Here is a 10,750-nt window from a genome sequence, read left to right as displayed (position 1 = left end):
ATTTCTGCAAGTCCCATTCAATTCTGTCTTTTCATTTCCCCTCAGAAAACAAATCAAGTGCAAACAAAACCCTGTTTCATAGTTACACTTTTAGGAGAAAAAGGATAATCCTACACAGCTTAATTTTTCAGATAATTTTCTGACTTTAAAATAAATTCTCAGGCCAATACTAAGACAGGCTAGTATAACAGCCATGGCAATATTATAAAACCAAAATTATTCTGAACTCATCAATGGTACAACTGAGTGTTTACAAAGAGAATTATCTGAAAACAAAACAAGGTACTCTTAAACTCTGACATTCTGTTTGAATATCCAGTGAAACGTAATTCTAACACCAGCCAAAGCACTCACAATCACATAATTTTAACTTTTCTAGTTTTAAAATGTCCACTTTATTTCATTTAACAGTTAACTAATATCATTTACATCTAAGGAAGAGAGGGTCCACAAAACTGATCTAAGGTAAAACACTAACTCTTAAGAAATGTAGTCCAATTTTATACAGGTCCAGGCATCCCTAGACAAGTGTATCACAATGCAGAAAAATGGGTACCACTACTCCATTTTACATGAGATAAAAGGGAAGTATCAATAAACTTCAGAAAGTAGTAAATTCACCTGTCCCTTAAAATATGAGCATGTAATTGTTACAAAGCCATAGTAAATGGTTTATAAAATGTAATTTTATTTTATGTTACTCTGTTGTTACATAGGGCATAACATTTTCACAAGGCCTTTTTGGGACTACAGTCGATGATTATTAGCAACATACAATAGTGGTCCAACTCTCTAACAATCACTAGACAAACTGGACACCCTCTCACATGTGCACAAATCTGCATGGAAAAGTACTAAAGTTTTAGACTTGGACTTGTGTACTTTATTTCCCCTTTCTAGTGTATTAAGAAATGACATGCACTTTCATTTGCCAAAAGCAATGCTCGTATTCTGGCAGCAACATGCTACTTCTATTACATAGTAAAGTGTGAATACCAGAACTACAAAGGCAGGAGGTGTAAGTGAATTTTTATTGGGAAGGGAAGTTGTCAACTTAAACAGCAGCAAATGAAGAATGAATGAGGAAACCCCCTGTTGTCACAGATACACAAGACCTCCATCATATATGATACAGGAGGCATTTTAATTTGTGACCTCCAGCCTCAAAATGTCAACTGCTTTTCCATTCAATCTAATACTTCTGGATTCCTACCAAAAAGGAATATATGAAGAGGATGGAAAAGTTGCTTACTGAAAGAAAATCCCCGAAGAAGAGTAAGGGAGGGAATGTAGAAATTAAGAAGTTATGTAGAACACTCTTTAAATTGTAATTAACCACATTTTCAGATCTTCACAGTAATACAAAACACAGTCACTTGCAGAACTGGTTCAGATTACTTCAATACCAGATACATTTTTAGTCCTCTACATAAGTGTTTGGAAGTGACTTATGTTTATATGAAATGAAGCCATTAATACTTTTCTACAGCAGTAACTGCACACCAGAAAGGCCAAGACAAACACAAATCAAGGAATGGAGTTTTCCCAAAGCTGCGGTGTGAAAAGACTATAAACAGTTGATTCCATACACATGAATGGGTTTCTTTGCTATAGGAAATCCAAATGGAGTAAGGAATGGAGATGAGTAACAAGGTTTCTCGCGGGGAAAGAGGAGGACACCTGTGTGCACTTAGTTCTCTGCACCTTCTGCCGCGTCACATTCTTCTCCCGCACTGTCTGAGGTCCATAACTAGAAAAAAAATCATATTAAGTTACTAGTTCTAGATCAATTATTTCAAGTCTTATTATTGTATCAAAATGTAATTCTTAGAGCAGTAAATTAAACAATAGAGATTATGACTAAGACTGGAAGTTATATTTCATCAACTCCTCCCAAAGTGTACCCCTGTATTCCTTTCACTGTGCATTTACAAAATGACAAACACATACACGCTATTTGAGTACATTTTCAAAGCTTACTATAACCTCAGGTAAGAACAAGGTAACTAACAACATCCTTAGAATTTAATGCTCTCTCAATTTCTGGCAGCCCAATGCTCTTTTTAAAAGCACTACTAAAATATAATTTATGAGATTAATAAGGCCAAAACAATTTTTTTGGGGGGTGGGCAGGGACCATGGTCAAAGTCCCCATTGCCAAGTACCTGAAGGGCTATCATATAGAAAAAGAAGCAGGCTTACTTTGTATGCTGCAAAGAGTTAAACAGGAGTGAACGATGTTAAGTTACAGGGAAGCAGCATGTGTGTATGAAGATATGTAGATACGGTTCTTGAATTAGGTAGGATGTTATAGTCTCTCTAATTTTAGGATGGAACAATGAAGTGAAAAAGGGAATAGTCAATACTTGTCGACTATGCATAATAATAGTTCACAAAATGGATTTCTATTAGACCAGCACCAAGATACTAGTGGCAATTTTAGCAAAGCTGAAGTCTTAACCTTTAAGTCATTATTAAGATACTAAAAGAAAAACAAACAAACAAATATCCCCAAAGAACTGTCTCTGGGAGAGAGAAAACAGAACTAGTTAAAAGATAGCTCCACGTGGGCTTCCCTGGTGGCGCAGTGGTTGAGAGTCTGCCTGCCGATGCAGGGGACGCGGGTCCATCCCGCATGGTATCTGGAAAGAGGTTAATTGCTCAGTTTGTTTTTCTTCTATAGAAGCTATTTATGCTGATCATTTTTCTATTGTCACCTCACAACCAGAGGGATTTCTAATGGCTGGGAATGAACTGTCTTCATAATTTCTCTCTTCAGCAAAGTTGAACAGATAGGGTGCTAATGTTAAAAATTCTTTTATCTAGGGCTTCCCTGGTGGCACAGTGGTTGAGAGTGAGAGTCTGCCTGCTGATGCAGGGGACACGGGTTCGTGCCCCGGTCTGGGAGTATCCCATGTGCCGCGGAGCGGCTGGGCCCGTGAGCCATGGCCGCTGAGCCTGCACGTCCGGAGCCTGTGCTCCACAACGGGAGAGGCCGCAACAGTGAGAGGCCCGCGTACCGCAAAAAAATAAAAAATAAAAAAAATTTTTTTTAATCTAGCAGAAGATAAAGCATCAAAACTGGGGTGGGTGGGGAGAACTACATTTATATTAAAAGGTATGTTTCTTCCACATTTTGTCTAAGATTTTGACATATCCAATTTACTTGAACCTACAAAAGAAGCTAAGTAAAGCTCAACCCGTATTTTTTTCACCATTACTTTTTCCTCCATCCCCTGTCTATACAAGAGGTAGGGAGAAAAACAAAAGAAAAAACAAATTAAAAAAGACAAACTCTCTATATTAACATAATTTATCAACATCTTCATACCAGTCAAATATAGAGTCAATAATGTTAATATTATGAGTTCCTAAAATCTTAGTACTTTCTCAGGAAGGTCTGATAAAATGCCTGTTCAAATTGAAAATATGCCTACGAAGAACAGTTGTCCTACACAAAATACTAATACATATTTAATATTTTTATGTAATTTTTATATAATCATGTTCTAAGAGCAAGTGCAGCTCTAATATAGCTGCCCCAAAACACAGGGAGCCTGAATAAAATATTAATACTTTTGTTCCTGAAAAGGAAATAAAATTAAAAGAATGAAAAACTCACTGTTAGGTTGTCTCTAAGCAACTGCATGATGAGGGTGCTGTCTTTGTATGAGTCTTCATTCAGTGTATCAAGTTCTGCAATGGCCTCATCAAAAGCCTGACAAATATTAATATCCATAGTAAATAATATTTACATCGACACAAACTGATACTCTATAGTCACAAACCATTTTTATAAAATAGATGAACATCCACTTATGTTCTATTATCACTTAAAACAAAACTCAATGAAATCACTTCCTCGGATTCTCAGCTTAAGAATTTTTGAGGATGACTAAAACTTATAAAGTTATACGTACTTAATCAGTAAACAAGCATTTCTTAGTTCTTTCACAGGACAGACAGCACAGTAGCTATGCCCAATATATTTTTTTACAAATAAGAACTAGTATTTATTTGCAAAAACCCCTTGGAACACTTCCATTTTGAAACACTTTGAGGAATGCAGAGATTCTACTGATCAGACCTGGCAGGCATTACTTTCCAATCCTTTACATTTCTTTCATACTTTTTTGATTACTCTGACCAATATGCTCTTTAGACAGATCTTACTGCTTACAACCATAGCTGGGAGAGTAAGATCTTGAGAAGGACAGTGGTAGGTGGTCATGATGGTAAGAAAAAGGAGATATCCAAATAAATGTAAAAATCATCCCTGGATATCCAAGTAAAATACCTAGAAATTAACATGCTTGCTATCTCAAATAACCTAAAGAGGGTATTTCGGGACACACATCTTACCGTTTTAGCCAGTGTGCAGGCAAGTTCTGGGTTATTAAGGATCTCATAGTAAAATACAGAAAAGTTAAGAGCCAGCCCCAGGCGGATTGGGTGTGTGGGTTGCATCTCCTTCTTGCTTATATCAAAAGCCTCTTGGTAAGCTCCTTGGGAATTATCTATCGTTTCTGTGAAGGGGAAAAAATGAAATAAAAAAGCACGATACTGAAAATATCCGTACAGTATACAGTAATACCTTTAACATATGCTACTAACTCAGTAGAGCCAGACTTCTCTCTGTAGCCTTCGTTTAAAACCACAGTAGCAGGGGACTTCCCTGGTGGCGCAGTAGTTAAGAATCCGCCTGCCAATGCAGGGGACACAGGTTCGAGCCCTGGTTAGGGAAGATCCCACATGCCGGGGACCAACTAAGCCTGCAAGCCACAGCTACTGAAGCCCGGGTGCCTAGAGCCCTATCTCCGCAACGAGAAGCCACTGTGCTGCACACAGCAATGAAGAGTAGCCCCCCTTTGCTGCCACCAGAGAAAGCCCACATGCAGCAACAAAGACCCAACGCAGCCAAAAAATAAATAAATAAATTAAATAAAGATAAAACCACAGTAGCAAACCAAAACCATTATCCTGTACTGGGCTATTAAAAAACTAGTTTATAATGTTGCTTGTTTATAATCAGCTTAATAAAAAAACCATGAGACAATATATCAGGTTTTTCCATCTCTGGGGCTAAAACACTTTTCTTCCTTCATGTCTTTTAATTTTATTACCTGAAAATGTAGCAATTAAAAACAATTTGATATATGTCAATAATATCTCAATAAAACTTGAAAAAAATCAGCTGCAATATCCCTTCCCACAATAGTGGAAACATTTTACAAAGATCATCACCACCAAAATCTCTATTTTTGTGACTTATTTGTAGAAATAACACTGACCCTCGGTATCAAGATGTATTATGTGAAAGGCAACATAAAAGCAGTAGTATATAGGTCAAAATCTGCTCTGACCAGAGTTTGATTACTGGCTTAATAAAAATGTCACCTTCCTGAACAAAATGTTCAGGAAGAACTACCAACACTAATCTGATTATATCATGTTTTGAAGAGGTTAGGTTTTCTGAATGAGGCCATTGGGCCCATTACAGCTCTCGAAGGACTGACCTAACAGAAATCAAGTTATCCCTTTAAAGCCCGAATACGTGCCTTTCCTTCTTCTTCTCCAGTGGCACATTCACTGATCTGAACATAGCTAGTATGGCCCTCACATTTAACTACGGAGCTCTTGGTGTCCTGCACATAAGGAGGCATTCCAATGAGAGTTCTAAAGCGTCTCAGCATCTAGACTTTGTAAATACAGACTATTTACAAATCCCAGACTACTGGAGTGTTCTACGTATAGTACGAGAAAATCCCAATGAGCCAGAAAGGGTCAGATCAGATTAATGCTGGGGCTACGGTCCAATCTCCCAAAGATATCCCTTTGACTAGTTGACGTTTAAATGTTCAGTTCTGTGCAAATATCTGTCACATTCAATTTTGCTTACCATTATGGCAACAGAAATTATATATTGATAACACAACAGTCCAGTATACAGATTCTATTACAGCAAGGCACGAAAGTTTTCTCTTTTTATCTTCAATTACACTAATTCTGGGGATGCTAAAACTGTCTCACTTTTAGTTAACTCTCTGAGAGAGCGGAAGAGGAGGCTGTAATAACCGTTTGTGGGGCATGCCCTTTTTGGATAGGGTAAAATGACGAACAAAATAAACTTACTGGAAAAAAAATATGGACCTTAAGTGATACTTCTACCCAGACTAGCGGCACATGCACAATATACTACTGTACACTACCAATACTCCAGGAGACCGAGTTCACTGCTAATAAATTTACTTTGACTGTTTTACAAGCAAGTTGGGAAATCAGGTTACTCTTTTCCCCATAGCTGTGTTTTCTGTGATAAATTATATACCAGCAATAACACTCTCATCTCACCTCTCCTCCTCAGAAATGTGGTTCTGTGTAATTAGTCGTCAGTGTTATGATCCCTCAAAATAGGCAGTAATTAATAAATTAATACGTCAAGTAGAAAAAGTACAATGTCCTGTTTCTAGTCTATATGTAATTTCCAGTTATCGTAAGTTTCAAGATACAAGATGCTGAAGACCATGTGACACAACAGAATCACCCAAAGCATACGCAAAGAACTCTGGGGCTGAAAATATGGTGAACCAAATTCTAAAGCCTAAAAGATTAAGCCTGTTTTTAATAATATCTTATCAGGTTATAATCAGAGAGTTTATGAGTTTAATTTTTTATAAAGAGCACATAATGTAAAGTCATAACTATGTTTTCATTTTTGAGAACGTACGGTAACATTATAAATTTATCCTCCCTCTCTTTTATACTTTAGCTTTACCCATAAACCAAATACACTTACGTTTCCGATCATCACCACAAGCAACTTCAGCAAGGTACCGGAAGTAATCTCCCTTCATCTTCAGATAGAAGACCTTACTCTCTGGATTAGTTGCATTGGCTATTAAATACTTATCCAACAATTCCTGAAAGAAATAAGTTAAAACATTAGGTACTAGCAAAAATAACTGCCATAGTAACTCCACACCATACCACCCTGGACTGGAAGCATGGCTAGAGAGCAGGGGTCAGGTGGTTGCCATTAGCTGAATGTTCTGGGGTCATAGCAAGTCATAACTTCTAATGGTAGAGCTATATTACATCAAACACTAATTAGAAAGAGCCTGTCTGTCCACTCATCCACTCAATGAAGCAAGCATTTCCTGATACCTGCTAGGTGCTAGGCACTGTATCTGACCAGAGGGGAAATAAGGTCCTTGCCCTCAAAGAGTTCACAGTCTAATAAGAGGTAAGTATACCGTTAACAGTACAGATATGTGAATAAGGGGCTATGGAAGCACAGAGAGGGAATGTCTAGCTTTGTTGGTGATGGTCACTGTAAAGACAGGATTCCCTGGGGAAGGGATATTTGCCTTGTCAAGAAGTAACAGAAGGAATGCAGCAGTTAGAAAACGAGGATGTGCAATCATTTTAGGGAGGGGAAATAAAATGTTCAAGACATCAAATATGAAGAAGAGTATAATCACAGAATAAGTAAGTCATTATGTCCCAGGGTAGGGCTACTCAAGTGTCCTCTGCCGACCAGCGCTCATCCAAAAAAAGGGTGAGTCTAGGGGTTGAGAGCAAGTGGTCTAAAAACTTACCTAGCAATGTGACAGTCATGTCTATCAAAGACAACTATTTTTAAAAATTGGGTTAGTATTTAAGTATGTCTTTTATCCCTCATTTCATACCAAGAAATGTCCACTTGATCCAATGAGCTAGTGCCTCTCAAACTGAGGTATTTGTACAAGGTGTGCCCAGGAGTATTAAAAAGTCACAAAAAAGTGAGTATGATAGACACCTTCATGGATTATCAATTTTACTTGATGCTAAGTAATTTAAAAATCTTTTTGTAATAAGAAATATGGTGAATAAAATTTGGGGGGAGCAAAATCAACAAATAGATGCTAAAGAAGTAAAATATGGTTTAGAAAATGTAGTTTTAACTCAAGAGCTTTCTTGCTGTTTATCTGAATAAAAAGAACTTAAACAAAATGCAATGATTATATGCATATTATTTTAAAGAAAATAAACAGAGAAACATTTTAAATCCTTAAATTTAACGAAAAATATGTTTAGGTTAAAAAAATATATTTTAAAAGGGTCTGAAGCTCAGGGGAAGTTAAACTTAGTATTACACTAAAATTACCTAATGAAGCCCCAGAAATTTATACGTTATAAAAGCGGCAAGTATCAAAAGTGTGGCTTACATCTGCAAAGCTGCTGGGCCAAGAAGGGAAGAAATAGTTGGGCTACACCCAAACACTAAAGTCAAATGAAAATAAATGCTGCTTCTGCACCATCATACTCTTAAGTGGGAAAAGAACTGAAGGATCATGTTGTAAGAATTTCTCCTGCTCAACATCACCAATACAATTTTAATGGTTATTTATTAAAATAAACTTGAGAAAAACTCTTTCCCAGAATCTTACAAAATCATACTACTTTAAATTTTTCCTCTAATACCATTTTTGCATATCATGGATGACTTCCAATTTTAAAACTATTTCTATGGAACACCTGAATTTAGGGGGTTTCTGGGGAGGAAGTGGGGGGCAATGGTGAGACAGCCACAAAAATGTTCACTAAGCTTCTAAACGTCAAACTGACTCAGTCATCTCTATCTTAAAAAAAAAAATTTAAACAAGAGTAGATTCTGAGAAGCAGTATCAAATAATGCAAACACAGTATTTATACTGTGGGAACCAACACCCCTGGCTTATATCCAAACTAACGAACTACAATGTAAAATGAAGAGCCCCTCACTTTTCTTTTTCTCGCAAGTAAGTCAGGCAGTTAAGATGAGATCCCACAGAGGATCTCCAAAACAGTGCCAGCGCCAGCTCTGGTAAAGACAGTATTTACAATTTAAAAAAAAAAAGCTACTTGTAACATTTAAGACCTAGTACTTTATGATTAAAATGTGGCAGAAATGTGGTATCAGGGGCTGAGGAAAGTCTGACTGACTAGAACGAGGACTTGGGGAGAGGAGAGGAACGTGATCCTAGCTCTCATCCCCCCTTAGTCACTTGAGCCAGATGTGGGAATGCCCATGAGGACTCTCTTATTGGCACACTGGTCTTCCAAGGATTTGGAAAGCTGCTAAACAGCTATTGCATCAGTTTACACAGCCACTTATAAGCTAACTGTAAACTTTTCCCTTCTAAAATTATTAACTTTGATCACTAGTTTGCATATAGCCATTACGTACGATTTACAGTGTTGGTTTTTATAAAGTGACTTGTGCATTACTTCCATCCTGGAGTTTCAGCCAGGTATCATGGTTCTTTGTCAGATGCCACTAGCTCTCTGTGAAGGAAACAACAGGTACAGAATAATTCTGTCTTTCCATGTGCTATCAGTAGTAGCGATGTAGATTTTAGCCCAATTAAAAGACAATGGATTCTGCTTCATGTCTTACCAAAACGATTTACGGCTGTATCAGGTATTATATCAATACCAGTTATTAATTATTAATACCACATAGAATAAAGGCTATAAATACTTAAGGTATACAGAGCCTAGGTGCACAATTTTTTGTTAAAAAAATTAAATTATGAAAAAGACTCTGGGCTTCCCTGGTGGCGCAGTGGTTGAGAGCCCGCCTGCTGATGCAGGGGACACGGGTTCGTGCCCCGGTCCGGAAAGATCCCACATGCCGCAGAGCGGCTGGGCCCGTGAGCCGTGGCCGCTGAGCCTGCGCGTCCGGAGCCTGTGCTCCGCAACGGGAGAGGCCACAGCAGTGAGAGGCCCGCGTACCGGAAAAAAAAAAAAAAAAGACTCAATACAGGTCAGAGAGTAAAAACCAAAATGCCAAGTGGCTCCCTGGAATAAGAAAATCTTCCCAGATAAGGTCATTGATAAGAAGTCAGGAGAGAGGAAGGGAATCAATTTTTAACATTAATGTAGTTAAAAGTTCCTCCACTAATTCCCCCTTTACATTATTCTTGTCAATTAAGCAGGAGATCCCCTTTGTAACGCTTCAACCAGCAAATTTTATGATCCTGGGAGGCTTGGAGAACTAAGATTGGGGCTCCCTTCAGTGTTCAGTGTTACCCGATTGAGAAGCAGAATGCAAGAAGTACATTCCTTTTTGAGAATCTGAGAGATCTGTGAAGAAGTCAGTGCACTTACTACCCAAAATTACAAGATACACTAGTAACAAAACATTCTAGATGAAAGAAACTGAAATACAAGCAAAGTCAGAGGAAAAAATACAAGTTATTATTATACAGGTCGTTTTAGGAGATGCTAAAGCACCTGAGAATAAGCTTAATCTCAGAAAAATAGGATGGGAATAACAATGAAAAGGATTACATCATAAAAGCAGTAAAGATCTATGCAAGAAATGAAACTGTGAGAAATAACAGTGATGTAAATTTAGTATAGTAATTATTCCTCTTCAACCCCAAACCTTAGAGAAAAGGTTAGGAAGAATAACACAACTCCAGTACTAACTCTATCTCTAGGAGTGAATTATGTTTACATACAATAATCCTACCATCACTTCCATAGCTTTTCCAAAACAATTAATTTACCTTCAGTGGTAATAGTCCGTGTGTTGTATTCAACAAACTAATACTTTTATCTTAAATTCATTTATAAGTGATTTGTTTTATAGACAAAGTAAGCTGCTCTTCTTCCTCATTATATAGCTTATTCTTTGTATACCAAACTGATTTTTTTTTCCAAACTGATCTTTTTAAGAGAGCAGGTAACTGATGAAGAGCCTTGAAATACAAACAAAATAATC

General features: G+C 37.3%; 1 protein-coding gene across 1 annotated transcript in view; it reads right to left on the bottom strand.

Moving 5' to 3' along the window:
- Positions 1-668: 668 nt before the first annotated feature.
- The window catches only part of YWHAQ (tyrosine 3-monooxygenase/tryptophan 5-monooxygenase activation protein theta), a 33,369-nt gene continuing 23,287 nt past the window's right edge, over positions 669-10,750 (bottom strand). The window contains exons 3-6 of the mRNA XM_081253670.1: positions 6,797-6,920; positions 4,363-4,526; positions 3,623-3,718; positions 669-1,750 (exon numbers count right to left, since the gene is read on the bottom strand). Of these exons, the coding sequence (XP_081109796.1) occupies positions 1,691-1,750; positions 3,623-3,718; positions 4,363-4,526; positions 6,797-6,920 (444 nt within the window). The 3' untranslated portion in view covers positions 669-1,690. The remainder of the gene's footprint in view (positions 1,751-3,622; positions 3,719-4,362; positions 4,527-6,796; positions 6,921-10,750) is intronic.

This window comes from Mesoplodon bidens, assembly GCF_964165515.1.
Source record: "Mesoplodon bidens genome assembly, chromosome: 14".
In the NCBI taxonomy this organism is placed as follows: domain Eukaryota; kingdom Metazoa; phylum Chordata; class Mammalia; order Artiodactyla; family Ziphiidae; genus Mesoplodon; species Mesoplodon bidens.
The sequence above is the reverse complement of the archived record's forward strand: the minus strand, read 5'-3'. Positions and strand labels throughout refer to the sequence as shown.